The sequence below is a fragment of the Camelus dromedarius genome, chromosome 9 (assembly GCF_036321535.1).
Source record: "Camelus dromedarius isolate mCamDro1 chromosome 9, mCamDro1.pat, whole genome shotgun sequence".
Taxonomy (NCBI): domain Eukaryota; kingdom Metazoa; phylum Chordata; class Mammalia; order Artiodactyla; family Camelidae; genus Camelus; species Camelus dromedarius.
In genome coordinates, this window is record NC_087444.1 from 7,131,729 (window position 1) to 7,150,585 (window position 18,857).

Below are 18,857 nucleotides of genomic sequence, written 5' to 3' on the forward strand. Positions count from 1 at the left end.
ACTAGTTGTGGGGTATAATTTTGGAAGCCACCTTAAATCTGCTGTGGAACAAGTAAGAAACAAATTAATAAAGGACTAGAGGTAAAAAATTCCACACCACTCCAAAGATCAGCACATTTTTTATAACTTTTTTTTTTAACCAAAAAAACCTGTGTTTGTAGTTATTTCTTTTGGAATCCACCAACGCCAGTATATCTGTTGTGAACACAAAACCGAACCCCGACTGACTCATGTTAACTGTTACCCAGAGAATTAATCAGGACGGTGGTTGAGGGTGAGGTGAAAAAATTGTACTAATTCCAAAATTTTTACCCATGACATTTGCCTAGGGAGGTTATTGCATATTAAGATTTACTGATTTGAAAAAAAAAAGAACACATAAACTTACAGTCCTGATGAATAAGGCCTGTGTACGTTTGTGGTGGGTGAGGGTGGAAGCGGGGAAGAGACAATGAGACTGTAGAAAAAGAGAGGCAGTGTAACATTGTTGTAGATGAGTTTCTAAAGAAAGATTGTAAGCTCTGTGTCTTTCTCTAGGAGCACTTTTTTCCTCCCCCCACACTGTCTTAACTGCAACAGAAAAAGTAACAGATGGATAAGTGAAAGGGGTAGTTTAAAATTCCAGTCATCTCTTCTCAGGATTTAAGAAAGTCTACTTATAGTGTGTCCTTGTGGATTTGGGGTTTGGTTCGTGGAGTTCTGCCTACCGTAGATATAATGGTTTAAACAGCTGCCCCATATAGAAACTCAAAATAGATTCAATTTCCTTTTAATTTAGGTATTTTGTTAATAAGAAATGTGTCCCAAGGGTCTGTCTTCCATCTCTGTTTCACTGCCGGCCCCGCCTGGGCACTCCGTAAATATTTGATTATGCTCAGAGCAGGGACACGCTGGGAGCCTGAAGCCCAGAGACGGCTTTGGTTCACTTTTACTTAACTTGTGACCTTAATCAGACATTTAGTATTCTTTATCCACGAACATGCAGAAGTAATGCTTGCTTTGAAGAAATGTTTTTTTTTTAAGATGAATTAAAGTTGATAAATCTGGAGCTTGTGTCAGTAAAAATTTTGGTAAGTTAGAAGAAGAAAGTTTAAAAGAGTAATGTACTAGGAAATATGCAATGTTACCATAAAACGTTATTTGAAGTAGGGATCGTTTAAATAGTGCTTCTGAAAAGAGCAAAAAATTTATGTTTCTGCAAAGAATGGGATCGGTAGTTTTTCTTCTAGCACAGTGGCATATGTCTAAACTAAGTGTATTTTGTCTTATTCTATTTCTAGACTTTGGAGAGTAAACTTTCTCTCTCTGCTAAATCTTGGTCAATAGGGAGTAAATTTAGGGGGAAGTGCCCCAGTCAAAGCACCATTCAACTTTCAAAGAGGTTCTAGACCCAAACTAGTGCTTTCCTTTCTGAAGTGTATTTAGCATCTATTTTGCACCTATTGTATGCCAAGCACTGTGCTGATAATTTGCACATACTACCCAATTAATAATACTGTTTGGTAGGCATAATTCCCATTTTTGTAGAAGAGAAAATTGAGGCCTACAGTGTCAATCAGCCAAGAGTTATGAGTTACTTCCCTGTCTGAGCACTTCGTGGTGGGCAAACTGCAGTGACCGAGACTGACAAAGCCCCTGTCCCCAAGGAAACTGTGGTCTAGTTGAGGGGGGAAGGGTACTCAAAATGAAGGAACAAATAATAAATACTGGTAACTTTAGAGAGTTGTCAGTGGTCTGAGGAAAATAAAAGAAGGTCACGTGAGAGGGAACACCAGAAGGGGAAGAGAAGGCCTCTCTGAGGAGGTGACACTGAGAGGAGAGCGGCGTGCTGAGAAGCGGCAGTCGTCCCACGATCTGGGCGCCCGTGTTCTCGGAGGAATCCACATACAGCTCTGAAATGGGAATTAGCTTCGCGTGCTCCAGGCACTTAGCTGTAACTGGTGTAGCTGGGATATAGAGAGCAAAGGGGTAGTAGCTGGGCCTGAGGCCTGAGCAGGCAGGATGAGAACACGTGGGCTGTGGGTTTCATTCTGGTTGTCGTGGGAGCCACTGAAGAATTATGATTTGATATGTTACGTGCTTTAATTTTTTTTTTTAATCTTGAAAGTGTCAAACCTATAGAAAACTTGCAAATACAGCTCAAAGATCTTTTTTTTCCCCTTGAACCATTGGAAAGTAAATTGCAAACCTTATGCTCATGACCCCTTAATGGTGTGTGTTTCTTACAAACGAGGACATTCTCCAACGTAACCATAATACAACTATCAATATCAATAAATTATCATTGAAACAATACTGTTATCTAACACTCAGACACTTGGATGATTTTGCCAGTGTTCTGTTATGTTCTTGTTAGCATTTAGTCAGATGTCGCCTTCAGTCAAGAATGGTTCTTTCAGCTTTTCTTAACTTTCACGACCATCACACTGAAGACTGCAGGCCAGTTATTGTGTAGAGTACCTCCGATGTTATTAACCTGTTTGATGTTTCCTTATGATTAGATTTAAAGTGTCAGCCTTTGGCAGGAATAGTACCCAAGTGATGCTGTGGTCTACCTGTCAGGTAGCATGTGATTTTATTTGTCCCAATAATGACAGACTCTTTGAGCACTTGCTTAAGGTGATGTCTGCCCAGCTTCACTGTAAAATCACTCCTTTCCCTTTGTAATTAATAAACATTTTGTGGAGAGCTACTCTGAGACTGTGTAATTATACCATTCCTTACCATACTTTAAACTTTAAATGGATTGTGTGTGTATGTTTGTGTATTTGTGATTTTTCTACCTTAGTCATTGGGGTTTTGTGCATTACTGTCACTATGCATTTTGATATGAAAATTGCCTCCAAGTTGACTAGTAGGATGATCTTCCAGCTGCTCCCCCCTCCTCCTTTGACATATTCCCATCATTCTGTGCTTCTTTCTGGTACAACAAGCCATTCTAGGCTCTTCTTGTATTTTTCTTGCCCCAGTCCTGAAATCAGCCATTTCTCTAACAAGCCTTGGTTAGGTTTAGTAGAAAAAATTATACTCAGAATATAGTATCTTGACATTAAATATATTCATTGCTATTTAGGTATCATTATTCCAAGGCCTGATTGGACATAGATAGGTTTATTTATAATCACACACACATTTTAATATCTATATTGTCTTGTCTGTTTATATATATTAAAAACAGTGATTCCATACCGTTGCCTCCAGTTTGAATCCAGTATCATAAAGGTTGATTCTAGTTTACTCTCTTTCCATATATAGTTCCCTTTCTGAAAATGAGAACCAGGCTCCCATTCTCCTTCACATATCTACTTCTTTGATCAGTCCCCAGTTTGTAACCAGTCTTGCACAGTTCACGTCATCTTCTTTCCCAAGCCGCGGTACTCCGCACTCCCCTCAGGTTTCCACGCCTGCCCTGGACCACACCCAGGCAAGAGCATCCTCTCTCCTGCTCTGGCATTCTGTTTTTCCTCGCTAGCCTCTGCTCCCCAATGCTGCCCGCACACAGCTCGCACCCTTCTCACCCTGCTTGAGCTGTTACTTCCCACTCCAGACCGCTCTTCGCAGGGAGCACCTCATCATCTTGCTAATGCTTTGACATCCTGCTCGGGGCCACCATGATGTGGACGCCAGCCTTGCTCTGCATTACCAAGTAAGCTTTAGGATGGAACAACAGGAAGAGAAAAGGAAGAACTGACAGTTGCTTCCAAGTGCTGCTCACTCTGTTTCCTGCATGGGAAATAAAAAGACCGGTTGAGTCCAGTGCAGTGGAAAGGAGACGATGACGGCATAAACTAAGGTGGTGACAGTGGGGATTTTGATGTGAAAGGTTAAGTGATTCGTTCACAGCTATGCAGTTAGCTGAACAGCAGAGCCAGGACTGTGACCTGGCACTGTATTCCCTGGTGCCTTATAAATACTTTTTTTTTTTCCCCTCAGACAGGTTTGAAGCCTCAAGAGGTGTAAAAATTTGATGGCAAATAACAATTATCTTCTACTAAAATCAAAAGGGGAATTTAAAAGCTTAGTGCTTTTTAAAATCCCTCCAAAGATGTATGTATATGTATGTGTGTGTGTGTGTGTGTGTGTGTGTGTATATATATATATATATATATATACATATAAAATTCACAATAAATTGGAAACTGCAACTTCCAAATGGAATGGAAACATTTTGGAACCTGTAGAGCTGTGATGATCTCAGAAAGTTGAAATTCTTTTTTCTTCTTTCATGGAATTATTATGTAGGATTTTAGTTTAACCAGCTCACTGTGCTTTACTAAAACTAACTGAGGATGGTGGTGGTAACAGCTAACAGTCCTTAAGCACTTAGCATGTTCCAGGCAGAGTGCTCAGTGCCCTATTCTAGGCATTATCTCAGTTAAGTCTCACACAGTACAGTGAGGTGGGTACTGTTATTTTCTCATTTCACAAATGTAAAAGCTGAGGCACAAAAAAATAAAAGTTACCAGCTCAATATTATACATGTAGAAGGTATTGAAGCAAGACTCCAGAAATTGTGCCAGGAACTGCATTCCAGGAAGCGAAAACTATATTCTGAGATAACATCTGAAAAGATGCTTATCAACATGCTTCAGAAAACTAACATTAATCAGTCAGAGTTTGCGCACATGATCAATTCTTTTTGTCATTCCTGCTGCAGAACATTATTTGTGATTTGAAATATTCTGTAATAGTGAACTGGCAGTTTTAATGGTTATTAATTTTAGAGTAAACTGACCCATCTGGCTTATCTCTCAGTGAAAAAGAGAGTATGAGATGAGTTAAGGAGGCACAGTGTGTGTCAGTGGTGCTCAGTGGCAGTGTGGCTGGGGAGGTGGGTAAAAGGTGAGCATCACCAAGGGCATTTTCAAAAGGCATCACAAACTTGCAGAGATTCTGTACTTCCCAGGAGGTAGGTTCTATTGCTGCTGACACCTTGGGTATAGAAGTTTTTAATCTAAAGTGAGTAAGAAAAAGGACAGAGAAATGCATTTACAAGTCTTTAATGCGGTAAAAGATCTATCACAGATCCTTGCCCCAGGAAACTGCTGGGCACGTGACGTATGTTCCCTTATTGAGGCTACACAGGGGCAGGCACAAATGCCAGATGTGGTCATCACCATCTCTTGTAGAAATGCAGATCTAAGCTGCCCCGACACAAAGAAGATCCCTCACCAAAAGACAGGACTTTCCTCCAATGTCAAATTTTTAGGGAACCCCTAAGACTTACATACTTGAGCACATGCGCTCTCCCAGAATTGGTCACAGCTTTCCGCAGCTGTGCTGTGCAGTATGGTACCCCCGCATTTGGCTATTTACATGTAAATCTGAGGTAATTAAAATTGAGTACAATTAAAAATTCAGTTCCTCAGTTGCACGAGCTACGTTTCAAAGTCACATGTGGCTATTGCTACCATTCTGGGTACTCTGGAATAGAACGTTGCCATCTCACAGAAAGTCCTGTTGGCCAGCTCTGTTTTAGAATATGTTGTTATTTTAAGAGCTGTCTTTTATGTATGGTAGGTTGGTTGATTGAGCCAGAGAAGAAAGGTCATATCTAACGAAGGTTTTTAGCTTTGGTAGGGATTCAGATGGAAAAGGGACAAATGTCTGAAAAACAAAAAATTAAGAGAATTCACTTGATTGAAAGTATAATGTACACAATAGCTCCGCAAAGATAACAACACTTCAGTCGCTAGGTTTTTTGATCCTGCAGTCGATCTCCTAAACATTCTTGAGCACACCTCCCAACATATGTACATTTTAAATTTATAAACTACCTATTTGTACTATTGTACTCGTATATTTTATCTATATTATAAACTAGGCACATAAATTAAAAGCATTACATAAGAGTTAAATATAACGTGGTCAAAAGATACAAACTTCCATTTATAAAATAAGTCATGGGGTGTATGTACAGGGTGGTGACTGTAGTTTATGATACTGTATTGTACATTTGAGAGATGCTAACAGAGCAGATCTTAAAAGTTCAACAATTCTCACAAGAAAAAAAAAATTGTAACTGTGTGGTGATGGATGTTAACTAGGCATAGTGTGGTGATCATTTCTCAATATATACATGTATCAAATAATTTTGTCATACACTTGATTGAAGCTCATTTAATGTTATATGTTAATTTAAAAGAGTGAAATGGAGGTTCCTTTGTGTAGCCCTGTGAGCTGTCTTATATACATCCTGAAGTCCATGTACCCCATTATGGAGTTTTGTAATCTGGTAGGGTTGGATCACAAATTAAAGAACCAGGATTCTGGGAAGAAGTTACAAAAAAAAAGTCACTTAAACCTCAATAAGCATTCCTTTTTCTTGTTGGTAAAATGGGAAAAATGATATTTGCCTTAACACGTGTATAGTGAGAATTAAATGAGATAATATGTGAGCTATTGTTTGGTTAAGTAGTGAATAAAAATATTTCATGGCCAATAATTGTATAGCCTGTGAAGGTCTGTAAGTAAGTAAGTTTGGATTTGGTTTTGAAATAATATTTAATCTTTAGTAAAACCTAATGGTGGTGTAGTATTATTGCTTTTCTAGGCTCAGATGGTGTTCTTCAGAAACAAATATAGGAAATTATCATATCTAAAGAGTTAGAAGACCTTGATTTAAAAAAAAAAAACATTAAGGAGTCACATCGTATCTTTTTAAAAAGTTTTTATTAATAGGACTCATGGAAGCACCTGGAAAAATGTATGAATCCTCTTCTGTCCAACATATGTTTACTGTACCTTTGTTGTGCAGAGGATTCAGAGGAGATCACTATATTTCCTAAAATGGGACTGTTGAAATAACTGACTTTCTGTTGCCTCCAATGTCACAGGAAATTATGATTCTTTCTTATTTTGAAGAATGTTAATGGTGTTGGAGGTGCTGACTTGGAAAGCGATGCGTCAGCTACATTTGTGGGTGTTTTATGACTTAATTTGTCATTTTGAGAAAGTGCATTGTGTGTTACTGAACAAGTTACATTTGGATAACAAAATTGCAGTGGAGTTCAGGAAGAGAGGTTTCTACTTCTTAAGAAAAGTGTGTATTGTAAAGTATATTTTAAAAAAAGCATTACTTAGTAATCACATGTATGCCTGAGCAGCATGGTACAATCAAGCATCTAATTTTTCAGACACATCCTACCTCTCTCATGAATCAGAAAATAATACAGTTTTATTGTTAAGAGCCCTCTTATCTCTCCCCTGCAATTTAATTAATACTTGTTAAGAAGAGGTAGCTGTCAGATTAAAATTGAATTTTTGAATTTTCTATTATCTTCTGATGGAGTGGCAATCTAAATCTTTTTATTTAGGTACATTATTTTCAAGAACTTTTCGAAATGATAATTTCCCAGCTTTTCTGATTATGAAGAGAAATTTTTAGCATTTGAATAAATAGATTGGACGGTTATTTTTTTCCATAAAAGGAAATAATAGAGAAGCCATTTTAAAAAGAAAACAATAAAGATATTTTAAAGTAAGAATAGCTATTATCCTCAAATTGTACTCTTTTGCTCAAAAATTTTTGTGATAGGTGCCTTTAGGGTCAGGTACAGACACCTTGTAAGTTTCTGTGATATTTCAAAATGTAATAAAATAATCCTTGGAAAGGCAGTAGGATTATTTTATCAAATATTTATCAAATTCCTACATCGTGTAAGTAAGTACTTGAGAATAAAATGGTCAAAAGATAGACCCGTGGCCCCTGATGTTAGAACTTCCATTCTAACAGGAAAGCAAATAAACATACATAAAATAATTGTTAGTTCTAGTGACTGTTAAGGAGATGAACAGTGGACTGAGAGAGATTAGCAAAAAAAAACCTGCTTTGTACACAAATGCTGTTCTGAGAAGGACTATCTGAGAAACTGGTATTTAAACTGAAATTAAAAGAGAACTAGCTAGAAGATTTAAATAAAATAGAATAAATTTTAGAAACCTCACCATTTGTTTGTCTTGATATTGCTCAATTCAGTTTAAAAATGTTTTTTCCTAAAAGATCTTTTACATCTTTTCATAAATTTATTCATTAGTACCTTATTTTTTGTTTGGATTTATCATGAATTATATGTTTTAAATTTTGTTATTTTCTAACGTTTTTGGCCAAGGTAGAGAAATGCAGTTCACTTTTGCATATTTATCTTATATTCAACAATTTTCTAAATTATTTTTTGTTTTAATAATTTCTTTGTACACTCTTTGGGATCTTCTATGTAGAAAATCTTATGGGTTCATATTGATAGTTTTGTCTCATTTATTTGGTCATTATACCATATATTTACTTTTTCATTTCTTATTGAGCTGGCTAAAAAGTGCATTTATAATCTTATTACTGACAGGACATCCTTGTATTATCTCTGATTCTAAAGTAAATGCTTTTAGGATTTATTTATTTATTTATTTATTTTAGTAATGATGTTTGCTATACTCTTTTAAATGTATTTTTTAAATCAGGTTCAGGTAGTTTTTGTTTACTTCTATGTGATGAGAGGTTGATTCATAAGTGGGTGTTGAAATTTATTGAGTGGTTTCCTGTACCTACTCATGTAATTGTGTGATTTTTCTCCATTATTTACCTAATGTGGTGATTTACACTAAGACATTTTCTCAGTTTAACCATCTTGGATCCCTGGGATGAATTCAATTTGGCCCTTGCTGGATTTGGCTAGCTCAACTTTTAGGATTTTTGTGCTTACATTTCTGAGTAAGAATGATTTGTCATCACGTTGTACATTTCAAACATACACAGTTTTATTTGTCAGTTATACCTCAATAAAGCTGGGGGTAGGGGAGATTCTGTTTTGTAAGTACCATTGCTTGTGCCAGAAGTGTCAGTTTTTGTATCAAGGTCATGCTACCCTCATAAATTTCTACCCACTAGACTAATTTGTGTGAGATCGCCATTATTCATTAAGAAAAGAACTCTTCCAATAATGTGTTAGGCGCAGACCCCCTTGTAAGTTGTTCAGATGTTTGGAGCTCAATCATGATATTGGAGAGACTCTAAATTTTAATCGTGCTACCCACATGAGCTTTCTGCTGTACTTGTAAATAGAGACGGTCACAGGGTGAGGAAGAGGGTGCTTGGTTAGAGATTATAATGTCAGGAATAAGTGATGAAGGGTGGATGATTTATAGTCAGCGAGGCTGGGTCTTTCTTAGGTAAGTGAAATTTTCCCTGGACCGCTGTTTAGCAGTGATAGATAAAATTGAAAAAAAGAAAAAAGCGTGACCTGTATTTTCTTCTGTCATCCTGGCAGCTATTTCTGGAGAAATAGACTGTTGGGAAACTGCTTTCTCAATCTGTAATTTTTATAAGTGATACTTTGATAAAGCTGTCGGTAATCATGGCCATTAACTCCCCTAGAATTATCATGCCAGAGTGTATTAATTCTTTATTAAATATGTAGTTCAGCAGTCAAGCAGATTTACTTCTAATGCATATTTTAATGTGGTGCATAGGTCAAACGTGTTTATCAAAAGAGTTTACTTTCTTTGGTAAAGGAAAGTTGTAATGTTACTCCAGTAGTCTGAGAGACCCACCAGGGGCCAGTGCAAGCTCAAAATTTCTTTAAGGTCTCCTGTGTTAAAATTTCATATGAATATCACTATTCCATCCTGTATTTATGTTTATGTTAATTTAAAAATATTCTTCTCTGATCTGCATAAAATATGCATGATACTTTGCTGTGTTTACTCATGACATTGACAGCCCTCTAGGTTAGCCCTGAGTGTTGATGTGGATATAGGAACCCAATTTGAGAAACACACAGTATGGCATTCCGTCCTGGTCTCGTGATGAAACTGTAGCGGAATTGGGAGGCCTTTCTGACGTTAAGTAAAGATTTACTCCTATGACATCAGTGTGCCCAAGACTGAGCGAGAAAAGAAGGAGACTGTTTCACACGGGGCACCGTGCCTCGCCCGGTGCTCTTGGCACATAGTAAGTGCTCAACAAACAGTCCTTGAATGAACTGATATATTTTCTGAAAACGAATGTCTGGTAAATGAGAAAAACTAAAGGCCTAAGAGAATGTTCAGAAGTCTAGGGGATTTTCTTGAGTTACTGGATGGGTTTTCAGTCCCTAGGAAGTGTACTTCAGAGAACCTCCAGAGTCGGGGAAAAGGTCCGTCTGCATTTTTTTGTCTTAGGAGTTTTCATCCCTTAATGAGCAAGGTACCAATATTTCTTGGGTTAGGGTGGAGTAATTTAGTGAGGTGATGTGACAGTCCAGTGCCTCAGAATGGAGGACGTTTCTGGGCTTCCCGGCCTCGTCCATTTGATTTCAAGGAAGGCCTGATGGAACGGCCGTATGTAGACTTTTTGGCCTGGCTGCGTTGTCCATTCCAGCTCCCAGCACTCTCAGGCGTTCTGGGGCTTTGAGGCAGCCTTCTGAGCTGTTAATGTCCCTTTGTTTCCCCTGTGGCTAACGTTCCTTTTATAGGCAGGGCCTCAGTAAGGATTCCCCAGCGCAGTACAAGTGAGCGGGGAGACGGATCAGACCGTTCCTGCGACCCTAACAGTAGCCCTTCCGTCATCACTTCGGGTGCCCTCCAGCCCTGTCATGTCTTAAATGCTCAGGTCCCGGCACTTGGCTAACACAGGATTCAGAACAATCCCGTGAAGCATGTACTTTCTTTCTCCTCATTTTCCAGATCAGGAAGCTGCAGCCTATCAAGGAACTGAACTCAGCTAAAGTCACAGTCAGGATTCCGACCCATGCATCTCAGAGCCCAGGCTCCAGATTACTGACCGATAAATGTGTGTGATTATGAAATTTTTAAAATTCAGGGGGAAAGGTGAGGAGAAGCCCCGAACAGCTTACTGTTACCCTGAGGCAACTGAGAAAGAGGAAATGGTACTTCTTCAGAGCGGAGCCATGTCAGTGAACAGTGTCTGTGGAATCTGCGTCTTGCTCTAGAGCCAAGAGCATCTTGGCTTTGGGAGGCAGGGAACGTGTCACTGCGGCAGGTGCCGCACCTTCCCGCGTAGCACCTGTCTCGTGCAGCAGAGCCCTGGACATGTAGAAATGTCCTGGGAATGCGGATATTGCCCCCTGAGTGGATTACAATGTGACTGTTAACTTAATCTGTATCAATGCTTAGCTTAACTTCATCAAGTCAATATTTAGTGCAGTAAGGATATTTATTGGGTATAAAGGCACATTTCCTTTTTTAGGGAAATTTTTGAATCTAGATGTTCTGGATTTCCTAAAATTTCATTTAGAAGGTACTTCCTTATTTTATGAAAAGAGAGCAAACTCACTGATACTCTTAAGGCGACTGGTAAGGTGACAATAGAGGGACAGTGCGGTGTGGATCTGAAACCCCTACTAGGTTGTAAGCTCCCAGCAACAAGGACCATCTCTCTTATAGTCACCCTGTGGCCTTGGTCATGGGCCTGGGCCAATGCCTGGCACATAGAGAGCACTTTAAAATAAAGATTTGTTGAGTGAATGTTTACTTTTAGCCTCAGTTGATATGTTCTTCCATCTTATGAAGGTAATAAGAAACTGTATTTTGGAGGAGAATGGAGGCTTAAGGAGCACAAATTAAAGTTAAAATTTGAGGGGCAGGAAATGTTAAAACAAAACAAAGTAAAACTTAGATTGAGTTTTCCAAACAATTCAGAAAAGAAAATCATAACAGAGAATTGGCTGAAGAACGTTGAAAGTGTACCGACAGGGGTCTGCGTTCATCATGTGCAGAGTCTACTTTGTTAACATTACTGAAAACTTGGACCATTTATTATATTGCTGCCTTGGCTTGTGGGTGGGGGTGGGGGAGCTTAGTTCCTGCAGAAGACCTTAAAAGTATTTCTCTGTCTATTCCTTAAGGAGGAACCAGGCCCCTGCCCCAGGGCTGCACTCTTATTTCTGGGCTGCTCCTCCCTGGCTTCTGCATTCCCAGATTAGCAACTGTTTGAATCTGCCCTCCGGAAAGGGCAAAGAGGCTGACTGAAGCCCATTTCCTACAAACCAGAAACAGGGGACACAGAAAGATTTGTATCAAGGAGGACTCCACAGGGCCCTGCTTGGCGTCACCTTCTCAGGGAGCAGGACTTTTTTTACTTTTTTTTTTTCTCACTCTGTAAAAATTATAGTAAGAATTTTTAGTGAGACATGTCACAAGGCTGACCTCCCAAAGTCCTCTGATGAGTACCTCACTCTGCAGGACTGTTACTGTTGCCTTCAGGCCTCCATTTCCTGTCTCACCACCTTACCCCCCAGTTCTTCCAGGTCATCCCAGACAGTTACAAAGATCAGATAATTCTATCTTTTCTCCCAGTGCCCACACAGAGTCAACTGCTAGTGATTCTGCCTGCCAGCGTTTCAGTCTCTTTCTTTCTCCTCCTCATCCCAGCGTCTGGAATCTGCTTGTTACCGCTGCCCCCCTGGTCCTCTTCCCTAAACTCCTTCAGTGATTCCACTTGTTCTCTGTTAAGGTCCAGGCACCCCAGGGAAGTCCCTGTAGTACTTGGCAGCAGCCTGCCTCTCTTGTTTTTTTGCTTTTCCCCTACTCGTACTCTAGGTCCCAACCTTGAAAACCACCTGCAATTTTTAGAAACTTCAAAGTAAACATGCTTCTAGGACTGTACACCCTGTTTGCTTTACATGAAATGTTTTTCACATTTTCTTTACCCAGTTTTTGTTTTGTTTTGTTTTGTTTTTTAATTTCTCCCCCTAGGCATGAGTCCTTGAGGGCAAGGTCTGGCAAGTTCTGTTTTTCCTCCCTCCATCATTGTTCCGAACACAGACTAGATGGGTGCTGGGTGGATGCTGCTGGATGAGTGAGTGGGAAGGAACCGGATCCTCCCTGTCATTTTTACTGCTGTCTCCGTAGTCCCCATGCAGCTTAACTGGTTTCCTTTCTTTCCCTCCTCCTTCCATCCTGCTTTAAGCATCTCTGCATATCTCTGACTCAGGAATCTATGTGAAATGAACCTCAGCCCTGGTCAAAAACTTTTGGTAACTTACCATTTCCTCAGAATCCATTTTTTGCTCAATATTGTTTACACCCTCTAGTGGCCAGTCTTCTATCAGCCTCTCCAGCTGCATTTCCTGTGTTTTCTCCTTGCCCACCTCAAGCCTCCAAACCTACCTCTTGGCCATTCTTCCTCTGTAACATAACACCTCTACCGTTTCATTTACGCCATACTCTCATCCAGGTGTCTCCTTCCCCCAGTCACTGCTTAGCAAACAGGCGGTCAGAATGTCCCCTCCCCCAGTTAGAATTAATCCTCCATTCTGTATCTTTCTACCTACTGCTTGAATTTTTTCCCCCTCCATTATGATATGTATCACATTCTGCTTTGTATTCTAGCCTTTGGCTTTTGTTTTATTTCTGCATATCTGTCTTCCAATAGATAACAAACTCCTTGAGGTAAGAGCTGAATCAGTTTAACCTTAAAAGCCACAGACACGCTAGCTTGGGGCTCTTCAGTCAGTGTGGAAAGAGCCTGTGCTTTGACTCAGGTGGATCTTGGTTTGAATCTCCAAGGTGCCACAAAATGCTATGTGATCTCTTTCACTTCTTTTCCCCCGTTTCCCAGCTTGTGAAGGGAAGAGAGTATTCCCAAATTTGCAGCATTATTATGCAGATTAAATGAAATAATGTATGTAAAGTACAGAGCTTAATGCAGCGCCCCTGGCAGCAATACAATAAATGGTCATTAACACGCCGCTGTTCCTGGTGTCAAAGCAGGTACTCGCTACCGAGGAAGGATATTGTTTTGTTTACCAGACTGTTAATATTAATGATTTTCATTTGATTGTGTGGCTAATTTCTAGCTGAATGTAACTGAAGCTAGGTCACCCATTAGCCTTGCAGTTAAATGTAAATCTTGATTTCTCGCTATATGACAACCTTTTATTACTTATTCTGATATTACAACATTTTCCTGGCTTAAGAGTCTGCTTGCTTCTTTGGTGTTTCCACCAACAGAGGGCCAAATTGCTTCTGGTATTTGTGAGAAGAATTTTTCAAGCTTTAGGCCTTTTAAACAGTCTTTTCTGTGCTGCTTCGCAATAGAAACTATGAATTGAATTTCTGACTTTTAGAGTTATTGAAAACCGCTGTGTTGTTAGAGGGGTGCTGAAGCCCTGGGGGGCTGCTTTGACCTGCCGCGGTTACTCTCCCATTTTAGTTAAATTTTGTTGAGTGTTTGTGTTCGGAGCCTGGACGGCACCATCTAAAATGCATGGTTCCTTGTACCAAAGAACTTGCTAAAATCAAAGTCAACTGAGGGAAGGGAAATCTAATGATTTGCCTTTATAGTTGGTAGGAAAGATATAGTCCAGATCATTCTTAATTTGAATTAAGTGTTTTGTGCTTATTCTCAACTTGAGTTTCTCTGAATTGAAATTATGGGAAGATGATTCAGTGTGAGGAAATACGCAAGGTCTTTTTTGATCTTTTTCTAAAATAATGATGAAATCATCAAAGAAAGAAAAATTAATATATACATAGCCACAGAAAAATGACAAGAATTGATTGTATGTATTTGGAACATGTGTGTCATCTTCTGTACTGGTGACAGTAAGTCAAGAAATAGCACCAGAAATTAACTGAAGACCTAGACCCTGACGGTGACGACCCTGGTGGTGGTGGTAATAGATAGCATTTAGCAAGCATGTTGTCAGGCACTATGCAAATCAATGGGTGTTCATAATCTCAGGCAATTTTCATAAAAATCCCTATGAGATAGATTTGTTATTTTTATATTCGTTTTACAGATGAAGAAACTAGGGCTTCACAAGGTAGCCTTTCCCAATGTGTCATAGCTTGTAAAAGACAAAAGGGGGGTCTGAGGTCAGTCTAACCTGTTGTTCGTCTTCCTCATCCCAGTGCTGTGCTGATAAGGCTACAAACCTTTCTGTAGGTGAGAATGAAGTCAGAGAACAGGACGGGACTTCTTCAGCAATGCAGTCACTCTTGGCCAGAGCAGAAGCACCGACCAGCCTGACTACCACCAATAAGGGCTTTAATGAGGGGGAGCTGCAGACTGACAAAGGGAAAACTTTGTTGTAAATCCCTTCTGGCAGCAGGACCAGTTTAAGTTTCATCAGGAAGGGAAGGAAGATAGAAAATGTGATTTTGACTCTGTGTTTCCTAAATCCACTTTCAGTAAAGCCCTCTGCCAGTAATCCTACTCCAGTGTGTAGTAATTTTAGGCTACAAACCCCAAGCAGAGGAGAGTTAACAGTGCATTACAGTTGGTGAAGGTACCTCTTCATCCTAGATGTAAAAAAGACATTTTGCTAAGAATCTCAATCTGGCTATATAATGGCAGGATTCCATCCAACAGTCCAGAGGAGTGAGGTTCTCTCACTGACCCCTAAGCTTTTTCCAGATCCTCTTTGAGTTCGGCCTGTCAGCAGTTTTGCCGTTGCTCACCCCCCAGCATCCACAGTCCATGGTTAGACATCCCATTAACATCCTTTTAGACAGATTCTAAGATCAGCAAAGTAATTACCCCAAAGAGTCACACACACCCATAAAGTAATAAATATCCTCCTGAGATAGTTTACAAACAGAACAAAGTTAAAGAAAAGTTTTTAAAAAGTTAAGTTAAAAAAATTAAACACATCCTCCCGCCCCACACACAAAACATGAAAATCAGCTTTACTACTGACGCAGCTCTCCCATGGGTAACAGAAGATTTATATCGTACCAAATGTCTATTCTTAGGGAAGTAAGAGCAAATATGGCTGCAAAGAAATAGAGTCAGAAGTGAAATTTTATAGCAAAATAAAAAGGAGTAATATTTCAAGCAAGCACTGGAAGCAAAATAACATCTTTTTTTGATGCTGATATACTCATTTTCACACTTTATCATCTCTGTAACGAGGACTTTCTTAAATGACAGCCTCTTCAGATACTCTAAGCCAAGCAACAGTGGCGATTTGTAACGCTCCTTTTAAAACATGAGAGTCATTTCTGCTCAAATCGTCCTGGCTTTGGATCTCAATGAAATCTCAGAACTTTACTACGGACGGCGTGGCCCAAGAAGATCTGGTTACCCACTGCTTCTCTGACCTCATCGCCTAGGGACCTTCCCTCTTTCTTCACTGTGCCTCCTGCTGCAGCCATGCCTGTCTCCTTGTTCTTCTAGGACTGTCCAGGCACGCTTCCACTGCTGGACCATTGTCCTTGCTGTCTCCTCTGCCAGGAGTGCTTCTCCTACTGAAAACCCCGTGGTTCACTCTGACGTCAACCTCAGAATTGCTTTCAAATGACACTTCCCTGTTTAGACTTTCCCCAGTCATCTTATCTAAAATTGCATCCTTCCATTCCTTTTCTACCTTTCTGCTTCCTTTTTCTTTTTGGCACTTATTATCAACTCATAGTTCATCTCTCATTTACCTTGCTTTCCGTTTGTTTTTCCCCAGCAGAGTAGAAGCTCTGGTGAAATTGGGATTTTTGTCTGTTGTCTTTCCTATTGAATCTCCCAAGTCCTAGAAGAATGGCTGGTCCAGAGAAGGCAGTTAATAAATATATACTGAGTATATGAATAAATACGTGTGTATAAAATATGTATGGATATATAAATATGTATGTAAACATGCCAAATGTAAACCAGTAAGTTGCTGGGTTCCACGCTCAAAGGTCGGTGGGTGAGTTGGAGGAGGGCGACTGTCTAGTGGAGCGTGGACGAGGTGTCAGGTGTCTTGAGATATGAGCCTGCCTCTGTTATCAGCTGAGTGGGATGTGGCAGGTTAATCCCCTGGGCCTCCACGTTGGACTACATCATCTGTACAGATGTTATAGCATGTCGGTTAATTGAGTGTTCTGCTGAAAATGGTTGAAAAACGAGGACCAGGAAGGGAAAGCTGAAGGTGTGAAATCATGTCTTTTAACATAAATACTTTCACCACGAACAGTGATAGTGAGAGAGTCATTGCAAAGGAGTTTTGAGATAACTTGGAGTTCAATTTCCTGTGTTTTATCAATAGTGAAACTGAAGCCCACGGTTTCAGAGATTTAGGCAAAGTCAAGCGCTAGTTGGTGGCAGACTTAGATCTCCGACTGCAGCCCCTGTCCTTTTTACTTAAACTAGTTAGTACTCATGGTAAATCCTGGTGACTTTTCAAAAACATCTGGTTTTTTTTTTTTTTTTTTTTTTTTTACAATATTCAGCTTAGATTTGAAGAATTCACTTAGTGGGAGGATAGTAGGTCAGCTGACCTCTCTTTGTGATCTAATTCAGCTCACAGAAGAGATTGGGAAGCTGGAAGATAAAGTGGAGTGTGCCAACAATGCCCTGAAAGCAGACTGGGAAAGATGGAAACAAAACATGGAGAATGACCTCAAGTCAGCGTTCACAGATATGGCTGAGGAGAGCATCCGCTATTATGAACAGGTAATGGGCCACGTGTGGGATGGCGTCGTTTTTAGAAAGTTAACCTCTCTCTTACTTCCTGTCTCGTGTTGCAAGAGCCTGTTAAGGAGCCAAGTGTCACGTTCAGAAGCCTCTTCGGTGGCTCCCTGCCAGGGGAGCCGCCAGTGAATAGAGTCACGCGAGCCCCGCCCGCTGACACACGTGTCTCCGCGGAGGCGGGGGTGGGGGGTGGGGCGGTCCACACCGCAGGCCCGAGCGCCGGGTGCGAGCTGAGCTGCCGGGAGAGGGCGTTGTGCTGCAATCCGTTTTGTTTGTTTTCCCCTCAGTTTCTTGTTTGGGAAGGGTTTGAATTCTTCAGATGCACTTGATCATGCTTCCTAATGATTCTCCGATCTTCCTTTTCGTCTCCTTGTCTTATACAATGAAGGGTTTGCGAAGTGAGGAAAGGAACAGAGGTTTGAATGGGTAGAAAATTAGTTCAGTCCCCATACTTTGTGTCCCTGCCATGCCACGTTGCCTTTTGGAGCCGTTCAAAAAGTCAAAAAGGGAGGGTGCTGCTTGGTTTTTGGTTTTTGTTTGTTTTGTTTTGGGGGTTTTTTTTGTTTTTGTTTTTGGTTTTTTTTGGAGAGTTTGTTTTGTTTTGTTTTGGGGGGGAGGTAATTAGGTTTTACTTATTTATTTTTAGAGGAGGTACTGGGGATTGAACCGAGGACCTTGTGTACGCTAAGCCTGCACCCTACCACTTGAGCTATATACCCTGCCCACTTTTGTTTCATTTTTTAAAATTTATTTTATTTTTTTATTTCACTTTAGTTCAGTTTGTGTGCTTGTTTGTTTTTTTGGTTCAGGAAAGAGCCTAGTCAACGTTTTGCTTTTCAAATGATTATTTTAATTTTGGGTTGTTTTTTTTTTTTCCACAACTAACAGTTCTGCAAAGTAGTTATTATTTTAAATGAATTTTATACTATCACTTTCTTCATCCAGCATATTCTGAACTAACTTTTCCTAGGAAATGTATTTTGAACATACAAGTTTAACCTTATCTCTGTCTGAATTAATGACTATACAAAAATGGATACGATAAGAAATTTATGTTATACTCTGTAGTCTGTTGGGCTTGCCAGTTTAAAAGTACTTTAAACTGAAATATTTTAGATTTTGCAAGATTATCTAACTGATAACTGAGATTTTCATTCAACAAGAATTACTTGAGATCCTACTACCACTAGACACTGCCGGACCCTGGAGAAACCACAGTGTGCAAGTCAAACACAGTCCCTTTCTCAGGCAGTTACAGTCAGCGAGAGAAACAGTTAAAACAAAACATTGTAATAATACAGTTTAGTAAGTTCCAGGATAGAGACACATTGCAGGGGCATCTCACCTTATCAAGAAGGAATGAAGGAGATTTCTCAGAGGATATGTTTAAGCTGAGACCTGGATGATGAGTAAGAGGAAGCCAGACAAGGCTGTGAGAAAGCCAGCTCCAGACAGAGAAGAGACGTACACAAAA

The 18,857-nt window shown here is 39.9% G+C and overlaps 1 protein-coding gene across 1 annotated transcript in view; it reads left to right on the forward strand.

The window, feature by feature from the left end:
• Positions 1 to 18,857, forward strand: part of SNX7 (sorting nexin 7) — an 81,475-nt gene that overhangs the window by 48,062 nt on the left and 14,556 nt on the right. The window contains exon 8 of the mRNA XM_031457662.2: positions 17,213 to 17,365. Within this exon, the coding sequence (XP_031313522.2) occupies positions 17,213 to 17,365 (153 nt within the window). The remainder of the gene's footprint in view (positions 1 to 17,212; positions 17,366 to 18,857) is intronic.